Source organism: Rhinatrema bivittatum, chromosome 14 (genome assembly GCF_901001135.1).
Source record: "Rhinatrema bivittatum chromosome 14, aRhiBiv1.1, whole genome shotgun sequence".
In the NCBI taxonomy this organism is placed as follows: domain Eukaryota; kingdom Metazoa; phylum Chordata; class Amphibia; order Gymnophiona; family Rhinatrematidae; genus Rhinatrema; species Rhinatrema bivittatum.
The window spans coordinates 1,819,477-1,840,422 of record NC_042628.1 but is presented as its reverse complement, the minus strand read 5'-3'; the positions used below and the strand labels follow the sequence as shown (position 1 = coordinate 1,840,422).

General features: G+C 44.3%; 1 protein-coding gene across 3 annotated transcripts in view; it reads left to right on the top strand.

Annotated features, from left to right (window-relative positions):
• Positions 1 to 20,946, top strand: part of LCMT1 (leucine carboxyl methyltransferase 1) — a 53,104-nt gene that overhangs the window by 20,647 nt on the left and 11,511 nt on the right. For all 3 annotated transcript variants that reach the window (XR_003852725.1, XR_003852724.1, XM_029577582.1), the window contains exons 6-9: positions 3,282 to 3,384; positions 7,172 to 7,292; positions 7,435 to 7,536; positions 16,561 to 16,652. Coding sequence is in view for 1 of the 3 variants with exons in the window: in XM_029577582.1 (XP_029433442.1) it covers positions 3,282 to 3,384; positions 7,172 to 7,292; positions 7,435 to 7,536; positions 16,561 to 16,652 (418 nt within the window). In the remaining 2 variants the exon portion in view is untranslated. The remainder of the gene's footprint in view (positions 1 to 3,281; positions 3,385 to 7,171; positions 7,293 to 7,434; positions 7,537 to 16,560; positions 16,653 to 20,946) is intronic.

Genomic DNA, 20,946 nt, shown 5'->3' with positions numbered 1-20,946 from the left:
CTGGAGACACAGGTCAGTGGCAACTGGGCATCAGGCTTGCTTCTCAGCTCTGGACTGCTCGGGTTGAGACTTTTAAACTTTTTTCATTGTCCAATAGAAATACATTGATGCACATCCTGGGTGTATTAATTTCTTCTAATATCCAATTATGAACGTAGCTTTATTGTCCAATCAGGCACCGTCTCTGGGGTGTTGCCTTCTTCCGGCAATGAGCTTTGCCAAAGCACATGGTGGTGAAATATGTTGCCAGCAGAATCAGGAAATACACATTCAGGCTTAAGGCCTATGTACATCTTCTACAGCAGGGCCCTATATTTTCAGATCAAGCAGATTGCTTTTTTCTAGTGGCTTGGCTTTTGAAAGGAGACAATTAAGAAAGAAGGAGATATCCGGAGGATGTTTCTACTCTGCTGCAAGCCCATAAGACATCAATTTCTTGGCATATGTCCGGGTTTGGAGGGTCTTCAAGTCCTGGTGTACAGACCAGGGGGTTGATCCTCGTTGAGCTACAGTGATGCAGGTTCTGGCATTTTTACAAAGAGGCCTAAAGAAAGGCTTGTCCTTTAGTTCCCTGCGAGTTCAGATGTCTGTCTTGGGCTGCTTGCAGGGCAAGGTTCAGGGAACAACTGTAACTGCGCATCCGGATGTGGTGCGTTTCCTCTGTGGAGCGAAGCATTTGCAGCCCCCCCCCCCACCCCCCTGTCGTAAAGTGTGTCCTTTCTGGAGCATTAATGTGGTCTTCAAGGGCTTGGGCGAACCTCCGTTTTAGCCTCTTAAGAGAACCACCATTAAAGATCTGAGTCTGAAAGTTGTTTTGTTGGTGCCAATTTGTTCAGCCAGAAGAGTGTCTGAACTTCAAGCCTTGTTATGTAGGGAACCCTTTTTTGTGGATTCCGGAGTGTCTCTGAGGACGGTCCCATCCTTTTTGCCGAAGGTAGTTTCAGCGTTCCAAGTCGGTCAGTAGAGCTTCCGACCTTTACAAATCTAGAGTTTGGTATGCCTCTTGCAAAGGAATTAAGACTGTTGTATGTCCAAAGGGCTTTGTTGTGTTATCTGGAGGTCACTAACAGTTTGATTGTCAAATCACCTTTTTGGGCTTTGGAGTGGTGCAAAAAAGGGTCAAAAGGCATCAAAGGCCATGATAGCGTGTTGATTGAAGGAAGCTATTGGTTCTGCATATATCTGTCACAGTCGACCCATCCAAGAGGGGTTAAGGGCTCGTTCTACCTGTTTGCAGGCGGCTTCCTGGGCAGTGCCAACTGGTATCACAGCAAGAGATTTACAGGGCAGCTACTTGGAAGTCTTTACATACCTTTGCCAGATTCTACCAATTGGATGTCCAGGCTCTGGACGTCAGCAATTTTGGTGAAAGTGTTCTACGAGCAGGACTTCTACAGTCCCAGCCCAGTTAGGAAATCTTTGGTACATCCCAGGGATCTTGGTACATACAGGGAAAGGAAAATTTTGGTTCTTACCTGCTAATGTTCGTTCCTGTAGTACCACAGATGAGTCCAGAATCCTGCCCAGTGGGGGAGAGGAGATTTAGAGTCTGCTCGATCTGTGTACTGTACTAATACTGATTAATCCTGAAGAATGACACAGATTTCCCATTAGTCCTCTTACGAAGTGTTACACATTTACTAGTGATTTTCCTGCTCTTTCCGGGGGATATAATAGTTAATTTGGTTGAACGTTTTGTTAGTTTTTATTCTTGGATACTGATTAATACTGGGGAGATGCAGGAGGCACATTAGTTTAAGAGGCGGTGCCTGTGAAACTTTGTCTCCATCTGCTGGCAGGGAGGCAAAACCCAGGAGTCTGGACTGATCTGTGGTACTACAGGAATGAAAATTAGCAGGTAAGAACCAGTTTTCCTTTCTGCTTTATACCCTTTGAAGGGTGGGGTTCCTGTGGATGCAAAGTGTACATTTAGCCTTGACTGTCATGTGTTCAGTGTCACGCATGTGAGAACTATCAGGTGTGTCCCAACAGAGAAAAGGTTGAGAACCACTGCCCTATAGACCTGTCTATTGAGGACTACGGCCTTTCAGGAGACACTGAGGCTGTAGTCGGTTCACTTGTAAATAAATGTACCTGTTCTAGTAGCCATTTAGGGTTGCTTTTTGTTGCATGGTAGTGTGCCTGGTTTTATGTAATCCGCTTATTGCAACTAGTCTGCTATAGGTGTAATAGTGTTAAATGTAGAGGTTGTGTCAGCTTTTGTTTACTTAGATTCACTGAAAGATACTTTGACCGAACTGCCTAAACTATGACACACAGCTGTAATTAAATCAACAGTACCTTGTGCCAGAATGTAGAAGTAAGGGAGGGAGGCCTTGGGGGAATGTGATGCCTACAATATGGTTTAAATTAACAGGGACCTGATCCAGTGGATATATTCCTTTATGGCACACTTACATTGTACTGCAATTAACCACGAAAGGTATTTGGTGGCAGGAGAAGCTGCACTAAAGTTTCAGTAAACGTGATTCCAGCTTTAATCGTATGGAACATGCACAAGTGAATACAAATGTGCTGTGTTCATCTGCACACATGACATGGACAGTTCATTGAAATCCAGACAGAAGCACGTATGACAGCTCTCTTGAAGTTCATTCCCTCTCGGCTGTGCAGTATTTGAAACACAGAGCAAAGGATCACACTTTGCTGTTGTCTGTTCTTTGAATGGGAGAGCAATTCTTGTACTAAGGTATCCAACATTCTTTGAGGTTACTTGTGACATTTATGCTTTTAACTGAAGCAATGCGATTGAACGCCAGTGCTCTAAAACTGTAAGCAGATGTCTCACCCATGGCACGTTCAGGTACTTGCTCCTTCAAATTTCTATCAAAACAAGTCAGCAAGAAGGTAAAGAATGCAACGCAATGTATACAATAAGCAGAATATTAAAATGTATTTATAACTTGATTTTTGGTGCTCAAGGCTTACAGCATTATTAGAATTCAGGTAAAGTGGATACCTGAGGCAGTGGCAGAGAGAGAGAGTGCCCATGATCCCAGGGGGATCTGAAGCCTTGCTTCCCTGGCTTCTTCGGATTACAGGCAGTACATAATTGCTCTAATCTCTGGGCTCCCCATGCAGAACCCAGGCTGTCCTTTATCTAGGAGGATGCATCGAGCTGCCGCTAAGCACACGGGCAGTAAAAATCTGAAGAACCTTAACAGCCTAAAACTGGATTGGAAAAAAGAGAATTAGAAAGCCACTTTTCTGTTGGAGACACTAAACAGCGAAAGCTGTCCTCTTGTGCTGATGTTTTTCAGATTCTCACACGCTAGACTCCTGCCGATATTGTATCATTGGAGCGGACCTGAGGAACTTGCCAGGCCTCGAGGCGAATCTAAAGAAATTTAATCTAGACCCACAGTAAGGTTTCCTGCTCTTACTTCTGGAATTATTTTGTTCTGTGGTGGGAGAATGAAGGAGCTATCCCCTCGGGCCACACACATCTGACTCTTTAGGATTAAGTCTTTTTTTTGTTTTGTTTTTACTTCAAAGCATTTTATTATTGTGATTAGGAAGAATGAAATTTCCAACACTATAGTAACAAATTTGCACAGCATAGAAAACATACCAAGACTTTACATAGACTGGTAAATAATGCTGCTAACAGAGAATAAACAGCCGGCATTCTGCCGCAAAATCTCAAACTTCCTTCCCCCACGCTCTCCATGTTCTACATAGTGTCCATGGGGATTCGGCGAGATTCAGTGTCCATATTGTGTTGCTGTCACACTGAAAATGTCCCCTTTTCATTCGAACCTGAGGGAGCAAAGTGTGGGCAAAAGAAGCAATGGGAGTATAGGAAACAACTAGAGAAATGAGAACTGAATATGAAATAGCGAAATTACACTCAAATGTATGAAAACCTCTCTTCTTTCTATCTATGTAAGCGGGGGTGACTTGGAACAGCCGGTTCAGCAGTGTCCTCTCAGCTGCACACACAGTTTCTGCTTCTGCGTGGGTCTGGACCTGTGTGAGCCTGAGCGAGGACTTAGAGGAGTGAAGCTGAGTTTCATGCCTGAATGTGATCTCGGTGCCTCTTGCTGCCAGTAATGATAGTTTTGACTGCCATTTTGGTTCCCTTTAATGTACTTTTCAGCCCTCGTATCTGGGGAGGGATGGCTTGGAAGTGTGGGGGATGGAGCAGAGACGGGGGCCAGATACATAGAGGGAGAAAAATAAAAGGGTTGGTGGAGGCGAGATGGGGTGGGAAAAGGAGCATTGTTAGGTATGGGCGATGATGTAAAGATGAAGGAATGGAAGGGTAAGGGAAATGGAGGCTGAAAGATGGAGCTTGGGGGTCTGGTGGCGACTGCACAATGCTACCCCTGAATATCTACACGCATTCCCTTCCCCCTTCTCGTGTGCACAGATTCAGATACAGGGAAGTGTTCTGGCAGGACAGATTTACATGTTTCCAAAGTAATACACAGAATGATTAAAAAGAAGAAGAGAAAACTTGAAATGCTAAAGTTACAGGTTGCGGAAAGTAGAATATCCGGGATGTGGCTCGGGTCTGGTAAGTTATGTGCACATCATAAGAACATAAGAACCTGCCATACTGGGTCAGACCAAGGGTCCATCAAGCCCAGCATCCTGTTTCCAACAGTGGCCAATCCAGGGCATAAGAACCTGGCAAGTACCCAAACACTAAGTCTATTCCATGTAACCATTGCTAATGGCAGGGGCTATTCTCTAAGTCAACTTAATAGCAGGACCCAATGTCAAGAGATTTTCTTCATGGAAAGGGTGATGGATGCATCCAGTGCTGATGAGCACAGGAATGGAATAAAAAAAGGGGGGGTGAGAAGCAGAGGACCCCTAATGGGTAACCTGCACAGAGCAGCACTTATAAACCCTAAACTTGTTGGACAGATTAGATGGATCATTGGGGCTGCTTTTGCCATCATTTCCTATGTTCCTATTGTTAATTTAGAGGCAACATTGGCTAGCAGGATGCAGCTATAGCGTGCCACCCCCTGACCTCGCCTCTCGGCAGCAGTACACACAAAAAAGGGAGCCTTTCCACCACGCCAGTCCAGATGCATGCATTTTGCATCCCTGCCAGCACATGGAGACAGGACTAGATCACCAATAACATCCCTTATAGGTCTCATGCAGATGTCCTGTATTTGTCTCCAAAAGATGGTAGACATCAGCTCTGTGCATCTGTAGGAGAGAAATTACACCTGGGGTGCTGGGCTGGACTGGGTTTCCCTCCATTATGAGTAGGGGGTCATTGGCTCTGGGAGTGCTGGGTTGAGTCTCTTACTTTTTCCTCTCCTACATTTTCTTTTTTTTTTTAATGGTGATAAGGGAGAGCCGGGAAGTTGCCAGGTTGAGCTTAGCTGGGCATGCAGAGCTCTCTGGTTTGTCCTATGCACAAAGCTTGTTTTTAAAAACAAAAAACTGGCACTCTCCTGAAGGCTTCAAGGAGGGAGTGGTAGAGGTTAGAGAGGCCTGGTTAGGGCCTTGCTGGATGCGTACAGGAAAGCAGCCCCAACCGTGTGGATTGCAGTTCTGGCTAAGCACAAAGAGTGCTGTACAGCCTGTGAGAGCTCAGCAACTTTCCTCTTTCTGCCGCATCTGTCAGGAGGCCTTGTTTGAGCATGTGGGAGATCTTAAACACCCCCCCACGGAAGGTGTACACATAGGGGAGCTCCTATGATGACAGTCCTGAGGCCAGCCTCTCTGGGGTGGAGGTGGGAACCACAGCTACATTGCTCAACGGGAGCTGGAGTCCTACTAGCTCCAGGTTGGCCAAGATCTGATGTGGTTTAAGGTTGGGAATCCCCTGAAGCTTCCTCAGAGCATGGATTTCCTATTCCAGGGTCCAGTTTGGTCGGGCAATTCATCTGTTTTATCTTCAACCTGGTTATTGAGAGCAGAAAGCTGATACTCCAGAGCAGGTTATAACCACTGCTGCAGGCATGGAAGAGGTCCATCTCTCTGGCCTGCGTCAAGGTATGAGAAATGTTCCCTTTCAAGGCTTCAGTTCTGTTGATCATTTTGCAGAATGGGCTGCTAAAGGACTTGGAGCTGAATTGCCTTAAGTTCAAGTGGCAGCAGTTGCCTGGTGGGCTGGTTCAGGAAGTGACCTTTAACATCTCATCCGGATGCTTTGCGCTTCCTGAGAGGCGTGAAGTAAATCTGACCTCCATGAGCATGACCATGGGACCTCAGCTTGGTCCTTTGGGACGTGTTGCTCCATTTGAACCCATGAGGGTTGATTAAGAATCACATGCTCAAGATTGCCTTTCTAGTAGCGATTTGTTTGGCAAGAAGGCGGACATGGTGGATAAATGATCAGGAACTTCACCTCCTAGATGTGCATAGAAATCTACTGCGATACCTAAAGTTCATGGATGATTTTAGAAGATAAGATCATCCATTCTTTTCAGTGGCCAAAAGAAAGAGAAAGCTGTGTAGAAAGTGATAGTCCTTTGCCTTAAGGAGACAATGTTCTGTCTAAATCTCCAAGGGACTTGTGGTTCCTAAGGAGCTCAGAGCTTATCCAAGGGCAGAAGCAGTTTCTTGGTTGGATCATCACATGATTCCTTCAGAAGAAATATGCAGGGCAGTGACCTGGTGGTCCTTGCGTTCAGGTCAGAGATGCTGTGGTTTTCAGGCCTTGTGGGATCCCATCCAGTGTGAGGGTTGTTTGGGGTACGTTCTGAGTCTGGACTGGTCTGGTGGAATGAAAAGAAAAATGTGCTCTTATCTGCTAATTTTCTTAAGTCCTACCAGTTCAGGAACCCACCCATTTATCTTTCTGCCTGTTCATCTGAAGAAAGCTTTCAGCTAAATATTTACTCATTTGGGGATGTGCCAGTTTTGGGGTTAATGTGTTTAATTCCTCAGTTGGTGGGAAACCAATAATGGTCCATGCCCATTAACCCTTGCATGTTTGGGAAACAGAAGGTATGTTTGCTTTGATCTAGAAATATTGAAGTAAGAAGTTGCCCCAACCACTAGGATGAGTCTGGTCACTGGCAGCTTATGGTCCTACAGTAACCCATAACAGCATCAGGGCATTTAAACAGTGTAATAATGACCACAGTTCCCAAAAAATCTCTATGCTGTTCCTCTGACCCTAGGAGGGATGGAAAGCACTGCTGTTTTTAGAAACTGTTTCTTGTTTTCTCCTAAGATTACCCACTGTACTGGTTGCAGAGTGTGTGCTGGTGTACATGAGGCCAGAGCAGTCAGCGAGCCTGATAAAGTGGGCAGCAAGCACGTTCCCCACTGCCATGTTCATCAACTATGAACAGGTAAGCAAAACCTGGGGGAAGCAGGCAGGAGGTCATGCACGCTGCAGAAAGGTCAAGAGACTGCAGGCCAGGCTTACTCCGTCTGTGAGTGAACTAGGACTCTCGTTCTGTCAGGACATCATCTCTCCTCCCCTTTTCCCAGGTGAACATGGGGGATCGTTTTGGGCAGATCATGGTGGAGAACTTGCAGAGGCGGCAGTGCAATCTGGCTGGTGTTGAGGCTTGCCAGTCTCTGGAGTCCCAGGTCAGTCTCTACTAATCATGGTTTTAGTCTTATCTCCAATCACTTTATCTTTAAGGCCACCAATATCACAAAAGTACTCTAAACAATCAAAGTGGTACAGATTCTTAGAGGGCTTTTTAAATGTATGAATTTTCCATTAATACAAGACAAAGTACATGTACAATAGAAACAGGGTCTTGTAGGTAATAGAATATCGATAAATATATGAACAAGGAAATATAAACTATATGTATGTGCTTCACCTTGGTGCACAAAGGTAATCAGGATACTGGCGGTATACAAAAGGGAAAAAGCTTAGTATGAGAAGCTACCTGTCAATATAACAGTGTCTGTACCAGGTAGTTAGGTGCTCACAGACAATGTACTGGTGTCTAAATAAGCTCTCAATTGTTCAGAAACAAAAAATACATTGCAGTCATTAATAAATTTTACAATACACTTGCAAGAATAAGACACTAAAGGGTATGCCAAGTGGTATTGTTTCATGCCTCCTGTCTTGTGTAGAGTGGGATATAGGACACATTCTGATAAACTGGCCATAAAACAAAATTAACATTATAGAAATATAATTTTCCCTGTATTGTGCTCAACCACAAATGCAAATGTACTGTGCTCTATAACTTCCAGTCCAGAGTTTTCCAAGAAAGCTGTCAGATTTGACAATTCAATTCCAGCTGGAGATTGAATCAGTAGGTCGAGTAGAAAGTGGAAGGAAAAAATCCTTCCACTTTCTTGGTCCTCCAGAATAGGCAGCGTTTCTTGGAAATACCTTCTCAATGTAATAAATGGAAGTTCCCCCATAATCTTAGGGAAACTAACCAACCTTAAAGCATCTATTCCAATTCTCAAGAGCTTCAAGACGAAGAGAGAGTTTCTTTAGTAATTACTGCATCAAAAGATTGAACTTCCTTAATGTCAGACTCCATTGACTGGATTTTTAGCTGAATGACAGAAATCTGTTCCTCGTGTCTATTGACTGCTGGCTCCAGCTGAGAAGACCATCAGCTTTGGTGGAGCAGCTAAGACTCGCTGTTAGTTCCTCTACAGCCTCCAGGGTCACCACAGCTGGCTTAACTGGGGAAAAGTGTAAATCATCCAGAAGAGAGCTGGGAATCGGAGATCCCCTCGCTAGTGGCAAAGGCAGCCAGAGAGTCCTCAGTCTCCGTGGATGCAGCGTCCTCTCTGCTAGCACAGGGCCCCTCTGCCTCTGTCGTAGCTGTGAGGTCATCCAGTGGTGCTAGGGACATCTGCCTCTCTCTCGCTCTCTCTCAATTCCTGGCTGGCCAAAGTACAGGGAATCGAGGGAAAACCCGGCATATAGAAAAAGTTAAAAGCCAAGGAAGGCAAGGGAGCAGCCTTTAGCCACACTCATAAGAACATAAGATTGCCATGCTGGGTCAGACCAAGGGTCCATCAAGCCCAGCATCCTGTTTCCAACAGAGGCCACTCCAGGTCACAGGTACCTGGCAGAATCCCAAGCAGCTTATCCCATGGATACGCAGTGGATTTCTGCAACTCCACCTTAATACTTGTTAATGGACTTTTCCTCCAGGAACTTGTCCAAAACATTTTTAAATGCAGCTACACTAATAGCTTTCACCACATCCTCTGACAATGAATTCCAGAGCTTTAATTATGTGTTGAGTAAAAAAATATTTTCTTGTATTAGTTTTAAATGTATTACCCAGTAACTTCATCGTGTGTCCTCTGGTTTTCGTACTTTTCGAAAGAGTAAAAACTGATTAACATTTACTTGTTCCAGTCCACTCATTTTATAGACATAAGAACATAACATACTGGGTCAGACCAAGGGTCCATCAAGCCCAGCAACCTGTTTCCAACAGTGGCCAATCCAGGCCATAAGAACCTGGCAAGTACCCAAAAACTAAGTCTATTCCATGTAACCATTGCTAATGGCAGTGGCTATTCTCTAAGTGAACTTAATAGCAGGTAATGGACTTCTCCTCCAAGAACTTTTTTAAACCCAGCTACACTAACTGCACTAACCACATTCTCTGGCAACAAATTCCAGAGTTTAATTGTGCGTTGAGTAAAAAAGAACTTTCTCCGATTAGTTTTAAATGTGCCCCATGCTAACTTCATGGAATGCCCCCCTAGTCTTTCTACTATCTGAAAGAGTAAATAACCAATTCACATCTACCCGTTCTAGACCTCTGATGATTTTAAACACCTCTATCATATCCCCCCTCAGTCGTCTCTTCTCCAAGCTGAAAAGTCCTAACCTCTTCAGCCTTTCCTCATAGGGGAGCTGTTCCATCCCCTTTATCATTTAGGTTGCCCTTCTCTGCACCTTTTCTAATTCTGCTATATCTTGAGATGTGGTGACCAGAACTGCACACAATACTCAAGATGAGGCTGCACCATGGAGCGAAACAGAGGCATTGTGATATTCTCTGTTTTATTCTCTGTTCCTTTCCTAATAATCCCCAGCATTCTGTTTGCTTTCTTGGCTGCTGCTGCACACAATGCTCATTGTATGGTTTCTCTATGGATCGATACAGGAGCATTGTGATATTCTCTGTTTTATTCTCTGTTCCTTTCCTAATAATCCCCAGCATTCTGTTTGCTTTCTTGGCTGCAGCTGCTGCACACAATGCTCATTGTATGGTTTCTCTATGGATCGATACAGGAACATTGTGATATTCTCTGTTTTATTCTCTGTTCCTTTCCTAATAATCCCCAGCATTCTGTTTGCTTTCTTGGCTGCTGCTGCACACTGAGCAGAAGATTTCAATGTATTTTTAACTGACACCTAGATCTTTTCCTGAGTGGAACCTTACATTGTGTAGCTATAATTTGGGTTACTCTTCCCTAAATGCATCACTTTGTCCACATTAAATTTCATTTGCCATTTGCATGCCCAGTTTCCTGGTTTTGCAATGTCCTCTTGCAATTTCTCACAATCCTCTTGTGATTTCACAACTTGGAATAATTGTGTCTCATCTGTAAATTTGATCACCTCACTTGTTTTCCCATTTCCAGGGTTGGGATGTCTGTCGCCATCTTGCCACAACCCTCAGATTATCTTAGTTTCATGTTGAGATGCTGATCGTAGTCAAAGCCAGAAGACTTTTAGGGGTAATTCCCAAAGCTATTTCTGCACAAAAAGGCAAGTTTTATGCATGCAAATGGCTGTACTAAAATAGCCTGGGGTTGCATGCATGTAAAAATACATGCATATATCCACAGGAGCGGAGTAGACACAGGAGATACTTTTTGTGCAGGGAAGTTACATCATCCAACGAGGAGATACAACTTTACAAGCATGAATGTGTGGGCACGCTTGTCTAGTTAAAGTATTTTCAAAGCAGCTTTTATGCTCGTTTGCTTTGAAAATCGTCAGTAAAATCTGCAGACTGTACAGCTATGTGAGCAGCTTGAAAATTACTCTTTTCACATTGTAGTCATGAAAAGATTTTTGTGTTACGAAGACACGTCGGTCACACTCTGGCTAGACTCTTTCCCGCTTCCTGAAAGAGCTGATGATGCCTTTTTCCTCCTGTGGAGTCATCTGTTGGTTAAGGAAAATATTTCTATCTCTTTTAATTGAATATTTGGATGCTTTTATGTTCAAAAAATACTAAACTTTTGGAGAGCTCAAATTGAGCTGAAATGTATAGGATCCTAAAGAGATTCTGGGTTTGAATGTGACAAGTATCTGTACCCCAGAACAGCCTTTTATGAGTGCCTAACACAATAAAGCTCTTTAAAATCATTTGTATGTCAAGCTCTCAAAGTGACTTTCAGTTACTTCTGGGCAGAAGGTGTATATTGCCTACTGACTAGGAAAGGGAACAAAAACTTATTGTGACTTCAACAAGAGAAAGTAAAGTCCCCCACAGAATACCTCTGAGAATCCGTGGCTGTGAACCTAAGTGGAGGGATGCAATGCTCAGCTTGTATTGAAGCAATAACCATAATATAGGGATTGCACGATATAGGAGCTAAATCTTGCAAATTAGGTAACAAAGCAATAAAGCAAGAAATTGCCCGTCTGTCCTCTATCCACCGCCCCTAGCATGCCGCTTGGTAACTGAAGAAAAGTTAATGTGTTCTGCATTCACATACTTCTAACTTCTTATTTTCTGGTTAACATTTTCAGAATATAAAAATAACAAAAATCAGTGTCATGTTTGCTTTTCCTTTGTTCCAAATCTACAAGAACCCGCAGGAAGAGCACAAATAAACCATCAGATATTCTCAGCTCTGGCCGTGGAAGGTGCCTTTTCTAATGACAAAATACTGCCGGTCTGATAACCTAACCTTCAAAGGGAGCAGTGCTAGTCTTCTCCATGCAGTAGAAGAAATACCCGAGCCCAATAGCTTGGAACAAATCTATCTTCTTTCACATATTCAGGGCTTCTGTTTTAACTAGGAAACACCGATAAAACGCCCCGGTGCAAAAAAACAGAAAGTAGCTGTTTGGATAAGGGCCATTGTCCCCAGTCCTCACTTCCTGTGCGGGAGAGCTGTGTTGCTGGCTGCTTACCTAGATTTGTTATGCTGGGCATGCCTGCTTTCTCTCTTCCTCTTTTATCTAACTCAAATGGCAAGATTAGATAATAGAAACTCGTAAATGTTATCAGTAAGCAGGGATGAAGACTCAGACTTTGAAGCAGCTCTTGTGTTTTTTATGTGTTTTTATGAATGTAAAATTCTCCTTGCCTTGACCCATGGACAAGTTGCAGGTAATCTGTAAAATCATCCATGGTAGCGGTCACAGAAGCACTGAAACAATTTTGTGCCTTCAGAGAATCCCTATTTAGCTGGAAACACCTAATTTTACAATTGATAAACATCTAAGAATAGAAAACTTCCAGGTATCCTTGGTCTAGTGGAAGCAGCATCCCATTTATTATGGTAATAAGAAACCCCCGAACGCGCAGCCTCAGCGACCTCTCTCGTGTTCACATGGGCAAATCTAAGGCCTCTTATAGAAAGCGTGTTAACCTCAAGTTAGTGCTAACAGAGCTGCTGCTTCCTTTCCACCCCAGCAAGTCCTAATCAGAACAGAAGTCACGGCGGGTTTCTGCTTTTTTTTATTCTTTTCTGTGGGAGATGATGTAGGAATGTTCCAATTATCCTTAAGTGCTGCCACCACCTAAAGAAGTGGGTAGAGAGAAGATTCTCTATAGAAATCAGAAAACACGTAAGCGTGGAGTGAGTTGCACTCCTAAGTAAGCCATGAACCTTATGCTAGATAGAAAGAAACAGGTTCACAGTAGGCATGAAATAAACTTGGTCCAGTCCACGTAAATAAGGTAATTCTGATAAGCTGCTGTTCTGCATCTCCCATCTAAGTGAGAACCCAATAGCTTTTTTTTAAAGTCCTTCCAGTCTTGTTAATTTCCTGCCTTACCCTAGGCATCAAAGCAGGTCACAATGAAACCCGTTCCAGGATCTTTGTAAAAAAGTGGTTGTATTCTCAGGCTTTTTCCTGCCCATATGAAGCTTTTGGGAAGGCATCACTAACGCCTTTCTTCAGGTATTGCAGTTCTTAAACATACAAGAACCTAGATAACACCATTTCCAAACTCTTGATTTGTCCCATCAGTCTCCGTCAGTCTTTCTCTGTCCTTGATTAGACACTGCACATTACGGAAGAAAGGCTCAGATTTTCATGTGCGCAAATGTTCAAATATGTGAATCTTTCTACACTAAAAAGCAATTCTCGCACTCTCACTGGGTCTTAATGCGGACACCATAAAACCCAAACATATCCAATACATCAATTTAGGCGCTGGTGCCGCAGTATTTTTAAGATCTATCAGGATGTCATCAATGAAGAATATAACTTTTACACATTTCGACATATAAAATATAGAACGTCACATGACTTAATTTGGTTAATTAGGGATTCAGTTATTAGGAACTGGTAGAAGTGAGAGTAAACTCTTGAGTCCCATACCAAGGGGAATCATAACTCGCATTATTTATTTAAACATTTTTATATACCGATGTTCGTATGGACATCACATCGGTTTACATAAAACGAAAGGGGAGAGGAGGAAGAGAAATCGGAAGAAGGAAGTTACATTATAACAAATAACTGATTAAATAAAGGAAGAGAAGGATGGTAAGGCGGAAAGGAGGAGGTAAGAGGAACAGGTAACTGGCTTAACAAAAACATAGAATAAACTCAAAGGGGGGAATATGTACCGGGGAAGGGAGGGAGTTGTCATAAGAATTAATCTTGGCCATTTCATAAAATTTACATCAAAGTTGCATCTTAACAGAACTTCAGAGTCCAAAGCTTTTTCTGCATTAAGTGTGGCAATTCTGAGAGATTCCACCAGAACGCTTCCTGCTTTTAATATTGAGTAAGCAGTGATTCTTATGAGCAGACTTAAACTTAGCTGGATATCTGGTTGGGTTTGAATAAGGCCAGAAAAGGGAGCGTGTGATACAGAGTCTGGAATTCTGTTCCAGATGGAAAGCTCAGCGTAGGGATCAGATCAGGGTGACTTGCCTGATGTGCAGTGTTTGGGAGGAGGGCTGTAGAGAGAGGAGAGGTAATGAGCTTCAGACTGAATGCACTTGCAGGTGAGTAAGAAGCTCCCCTATGAGGAAAGGTTGAAGAGGTTAGGGCTGTTCAGCTTGGAGAAGTGACGGCTGAGGGGGGATATGATAGAGGTCTTTAAGATCATGAGAGGTCTTGAACGAGTAGATGTGACTCGGTTATTTACACTTTCGAATAATAGAAAGACTAGGGGGCACTCCATGAAGTTAGCAAGTAGCACATTTAAGACTAATCGGAGAAAATTCTTTTTCACTCAACGCACATTAAAGCTGTGGAATTTGTTGCCAGAGGATGTGGTTAGTGCAGTTAGCGTAGCTGGGTTCAAAAAAGGTTTGGATAAGTTCTTGGAAGAGAAATCCATTAACTGCTATTAATCAAGTTTACTTAGGGAATAGCCACTGCTATTAATTGCATCAGTAGCATGGGATCTTCTTGGTGTTTGGGTAATTGCCAGGTTCTTGTGGCCTGGTTTGGCCTCTGTTGGAAACAGGATGCTGGGCTTGATGGACCCTTGGTCTGACCCGGTGTGGCAGTTTCTTATGTTCTTGAAGTGAATGCAGGAACAGGTAAGGAGGCACTAAAGTGACTTGGGAAGTTATATAGGGGCAGCGTCGCTGGTGGAAGGTAAGTCATGCAGCTGAATGTTGGATAGATTGTAGTGGAGGCTGCTGGTTCACTGGAAGACCTGTGATTGCAGTAATGCAAGTGTGGGATGGATTCTGGTGGTGATGTAGAGAAAGTAATAACACTTTATTAGTGTTTTGGAGATTTTGGGAGCAGGCTATTTTGCTTTTTGTCTTTGTGATCCTTGTCTGCTTGTTTTTAATGTGTATGTTTAGCTGTGCACCCTTTGAACTTTGGATTATATGCGGCATATAAATCTTTTAATAAATAAATGTGTAGAGGAATCGAAAATGACCCCCAGGTTATGGGTTGAGGAGATCTGGTATGGGCTGTAAAGAGATTGCTTTATTAACTGGTTTAGTGGGATGCAAAGGGTGGTGACGTATGGCGTTCACTCTGAGGAGAGGGAGGTTTAGTGGTGTGCTGCAGAAATCGGTCTTTGGACTGGTGAACCACATCGTGGAAGGATTATTGGGAAAGCTTTGTCTACTTCTGCTAATATCAATATCTGCAATAAGGTAGATGGCTAGGAAGAGAAGGCATCTAGTGAAGCTCTAGGAACGCTCTTGGGTCTGGCAGGTAAGATTTAATGTAAAAAAAAAAAACAATGCAGAGTAACACATTTAGGGTGCTAAAACCCAAAAGACAAGTACAGTATAGATATTCTTCTCATCACAAAAGAGCAGTGTCTGGGGGTGATTGTACCTGATCTTGTGGCTAAACAAATAAATAAGGTGACAGCAGATGCCTGAAAGATGGCTGCATAGGGAGAGGAATGGTCAGCAGAATAGGGAGGTGATGCTGCCCCTGTATAGGTCCCTGGTGAGACCTCACTGGGAATGCTGAGTACAATTCTGGAGATTGCACCTTCTAAAGGATATAAACAGGATGGAGTCGCTGCAGAGGGAGGCTGCTAACATGGTCTGTGGTCTTCCTTCTAAATCACATGGGGATAAACTTAAAGATCTGAACATGTACACCCCTAGAGGAAAGGCAGGATAGGTGAGAGATGATCAAGACATTTGCATACCTCTAAGATTTCCATGCACAGGAGAAGAAGGGTTCATGGAATCTGGTTGAAAAGGGGTAGACTCAGAAACAATCCTAAGGATTTTTTTTTTTTTTTTTACGGAGAGGGTAGTAGATGCATGGAACAGCCTGCCTGTGGGGTGGTGAAGACGAGGACAGTATTTGAATTCAGGAAAGCATGGGATAAACAGTCTTTGAGAGAGTGGTAGGAATTGTAAAGCTGAAGAGTTGGCATAGACGAGCAGACTGGATAGGCCGTAATGTTTTTTTCTGCTATCCACAGAAATATGGAGAGGGGGAGGTGTGTTTGGTGGAGAAAGATGCAAAGTTCTGCCTTGTCCCTAATGGTTTAACAACGGTGGTGCATTGAGGTGCAGTATCAGACAAGCAGGCTAAGGTTTGTGACTCGATTCCTGGTAAAATTTCTGACATGGAGCTAGATCAGAAAAATCCATCCACATCATCTTTCTTTTTTTTTTTTTTCTGTAAGGAAAGTCCTAAAGGTTTCTTCTTAAAATGCAATCTTAAATGTTATCCAAGAATCCAAAGGCTTGTAAAACTTGTTCACATAAAGTAAAGGTAGAAAAGGACTAAAGGTGCATCCAGTCTGCCCAGCAAGCTCCCCATGGTAGAAGCTGCACAAATCCAAAAGGTTTTAAGGTTGCATTCCTGGGGGGTATTGCTGCACCCCCTCCCCGTGGATCTAAGTATGCATTTGATCTATCAGGGTGTACTGATTGGTAGCATTTGTGGAGCTTCCTGGCAGGACTCCCTGCATTGCATTGCAGCGAGCTTGCTTGAGCCTGTGCTTCCTTTCTTTGTTTCTGTAGAGAGACAGGTTGCTATTGAACGGATGGGAAAGTGCCACTGCCCTGGACATGATGAAAGTCTACTGCAGTCTACCACAAGATGATGTCAGAAGGTATTTACACATTTTGCAGATTTATTTTCATAAACTTAAGAACATGAAAAATGCTGGGCTAGGCCAAGGTCTATCAAACCCAGCTTTCTTAGCGACCAAAACAAGTGGATTATGAACCTCTACCAGCAGATGGAGACGTCACAGTGACATCAGCCCGCCAGATGGTGGATGTGCATCTCCCTACTGGGGATTACTCCAATTTGAAAAAGGAGAAATAAGGAAAATTCGCCCCACTCTCCTGCATTGATACCCAATTGAGAATTCCTTAGGTGATTTCTGTGGCCCCTCAGATGAGTACCTTGGTCCAGTAGCTGGTTTTCAGCTGGTGTGGACTTACTAGGCAGCGGATACAGGAAGCCAAGCATGGCTGTGACAACATATGCCCTCTCCCCCCACAGCCAGAGAGACGCTGAGCTCAGGTAAGCTAGATAAAAATAGAAAATACAGAGAGGAGGGGTTTGTTTTGCTGTAGGGCTCCCTCCTTTCTCCAGTCTCCGTGCTCAGCGTGCTGTTCTGATGTTCGTCGAGGGACTTGGGCAGCCTGGCGAGTTGGGCAGCCCCTGTAGGCTAGGCCCCGCTCTGAGGCTTTCTTTAGGCTGCCTTGTACAGGACTGTCTGTTCGGTGTGTGCATCTAGTTATGTGTCCCGTTTTTGGATGCTTAGGTAGGCCTAGTAGTCTGTGTGTCCAAGTTAAGTGGGGCCTTTATTTGGCAATCTGCTTACCTGTGTGCACAAGTTGAGCATTGCTGTGCACTTAATTTTTTTTTACAGCGCCTATCCTAGGAACACCAGGCATTGGGATGCCTAGGCATGGAACACCTACAATTTTTAGACACCTTTTTAAAACAAAACAAAAAAGCTAGATGCACCCCTCTGGCTGCCGATTAGCATGCTGCAAATGAGCAAATCACCTGGACTGGATGGTATACACACCAGGATTCTGAAGAAACTAAAAAATGAAAATGAAATTTCAGATCTATTAGTTAAAATTTGTAACCTATCATTAAAATCATCCATTGTACCTGAAGACTGGAGGGTAGCCAATCTAACACCAATATTTAAAAAGGGCTCCAGGGGGCGATCCGGGTAACTATAGACCAGTGAGCCTGACTTCAGTGCCGAGAAAAATAGTGGAAACTATTCTCAAGATCAAAATCGTAAAGCATATAGAAAGACATGATTTAATGGAACATAGTCAACATGGATTTACCCAAGGCAAGTCTTGCCCCTTCATTTTTTTGAAGGGGTTAATAAACTTGTGGATAAAGGTGAACCAGTAGATGTGGTGTATTTGGATTTTCAGAAGGCGCTTGACAAAGTTCCTCATGAGAGGCTTCTAGGAAAAGTAAAAAGTCATGGGATAGGAGGCGATGTCCTTTCGTACCTTACAAACTGGCTAAAAGACAGGAAACAGAGAGTAGGATTAAATGGTGATGAGCTGAGCCTGCCACTGTCCAGCTCCATGAGGGACGCACAAGAACCCCATTTTAATGAAAATTCAGACTGCCATACATACCTATATGCCTCCAGCTTCCACCCAACCCCTACCGTACAATCGCATCTGTTCTGACACTTCCCATCTGGAGAAATTACAATGGACATTTTTGGAATTAAAGAACCCACTCATTCAGGTAAGAAAACAGAGCCAGAGAAATACCCAGGACCCACTGCTGCATGATCGTCTTGCAAAAGAAAGTAACAGAACTCCTCTGCTTGCTATCTGTAGCTCCCAATTGTAAGCACTGAAACCCAACTTATCAAGGATCTACTTAGCACCCGCAGGCTATGGGCGAGAAGCCTATCCTGGCCAAGGACAGCCCCACAGTCTCTGGTGCCCCCTCGCCTCTTCTCGCTTATCAAGGATCTACTTAGCGCCCGCAGGCTATGGGCGACAAGCCTATCCTGGCCAAAGACAGCCCCCCAGTCTCTAGTGCCCCCTCGCCTCTTCTCTCTTATCAAGGATCTACTTAGCACCCGCAGGCTATGGGCGAGAAGCCTATCCTGGCCAAGGACAGCCCCACAGTCTCTGGTGCCCACCCGCCTCTTCTCGCTTATCAAGGATCTACTTAGCACCCGCAGGCTATGGGCGAGAAGCCTAGCCTGGCCAAAGACAGCCCCCCAGCCTCTGGTGCCCACTCGCCTCTTCTCGCTTATCAAGGATCTACTTAGCACCCGCAGGCTATGGGCGAGAAGCCTATCCTGGCCAAGGACAGCCCCCCAGCCTCTGGTGCCCCCTCGCCTCTTCTCGCTTATCAAGGATCTACTTAGCACCCGCAGGCTATGGGCGAGAAGCCTATCCTGGCCAAGGACAGCCCCACAGTCTCTGGTGCCCACCCGCCTCTTCTCGCTTATCAAGGATCTACTTAGCACCCGCAGGCTATGGGCAAGAAGCCTATCCTGGCCAAGGACAGCCCCCCAGCCTCTGGTGCCCACTCGCCTCTTCTCTCTTATCAAGGATCTACTTAGCACCCGCAGGCTATGGGCGAGAAGCCTATCCTGGCCAAGGACAGCCCCCCAGCCTCTGGTGCCCACTCGCCTCTTCTCTCTTATCAAGGATCTACTTAGCGCCCGCAGGCTATGGGCGAGAAGCCTATCCTGGCCAAAGACAGCCCCCCCAGCCTCTGGTGCCCACTCGCCTCTTCTCTCTTATCAAGGATCTACTTGGCGCCCGCAGGCTATGGGCGAGAAGCCTATCCTGGCCAAGGACAGCCCCCCCAGCCCCTGGTGCCCACTCGCCTCTTCTCTCTTATCAAGGATCTACTTAGCGCCCGCAGGCTATGGGCGAGAAGCCTATCCTGGCCAAAGACAGCCCCCCCAGCCCCTGGTGCCCACTCGCCTCTTCTCTCATCAAGGATCTACTTGTCGCCCATAGCCTGCGGGCGCTAAGCCTATCCTGGCCAAGGACAGCCCCTGGTGCCCACTCGCCTCTTCTCGCTTACATGGCTATCACTCTCTAGTTCATTTAGATTCACAGATTTGAAGTAGCACATTTTTGACCAGGATATAATTTTTCATGAAGGGAAAATGCAGAAACTTGCAGAAACTTTTCTGTAAAACACTGGGACTTTTAATCCTGATCTTATATTTAATGCTTCCTTGAGCAAGAATAAATATTGGTCTGAGGCTCCTAAAAGCGAATAAAAAAAGAAATAGTTTTGTTGGTGGATTGGAGGTTGTTAATTTCTCTGCTGACTTCCTGCTCGCTCTAAATATCCTTTTTTCAGTGTGTTTTGCAGATTTTGTTTTTATAAATATCAACTTACCAGCAGTGATATTGAGAATTTTTCCGTTGACTGTCCGGGGGCCAGAATGAATTTGGGGTACTGGTGCTGTAATACTCTCTCGGCATGTTCATGCGCAAAGTAACTTTTTGTTCACGAATGTATAGTCACTAAATCTGGTTGCTGGTTCTTGGCACAGTGGAAGTACAGAGATGAAGAATAAAATATATCCTGTCCTGCCAGTTTTACCGAGGGCGGGAATGAACAATGCCGGTGCTGCCTTTGACGAAAGGCGCAGGCCTAAAATGAGCTAGTAATGGCATTGATAGCTGCAGTGCTGACCCGAGTTTGTTCTTTTCCTGGCTCTCTTATAATGTACATAGTTAATACATTCAGCAGGTTTCATAAGAATATCTTTTGATAGATAAGTTCTCAATAGGTTACTTGTTAAATGTGTCATCAGTGCTGTAGGCACCTTTATAGAGTAATTCATTACCTAATTCTCAAATACTCTGCCTCCCCCCAGCTACCCTTCATAGTAGATTAGCTTGATAAAAATAAACACTTAACACATGGCATTTTCCCAAACCAAAAAGAGCAGACTAGTATTGAGGTCGGCCTTTCTGGGTTACCCCGTCAGAAGCCGGCTGCTGCTGCCCTTCCGTCTCGGGATTATCTCCTTTGCAGTCACAGGACCTGGGTCAAAGCCCTCGGGTGAGCTTTTTTCTGGATTTGGTTATGATAGCCGCCTGTAATGGAAGAATGCCACAATGTACTGGAAAGAAAATCCTCTTTAAAGCTTGGGAAAAAAAATCATTTTTTTAAAAGGATGAAATGAGGGAGAAGGGCCGAGCTTCACCATTGCTCCTTGCACTAACCCCCAGTACTTTGGCAGAGCTCGGCTGTTCGGACAGCCATGGCTTACAAGCAGCTGAATTCTTCAGACCATCGCTGGCATCTGCCAAGGACTTGAAGTTAGAATTGTTGCATTTCACTCGTGTCCTAAAGGTTATAGTTTGAGGTGAATTTTAAGACCCGCATGTGTGTGTGCACATGGATATAGTGATGTTTAT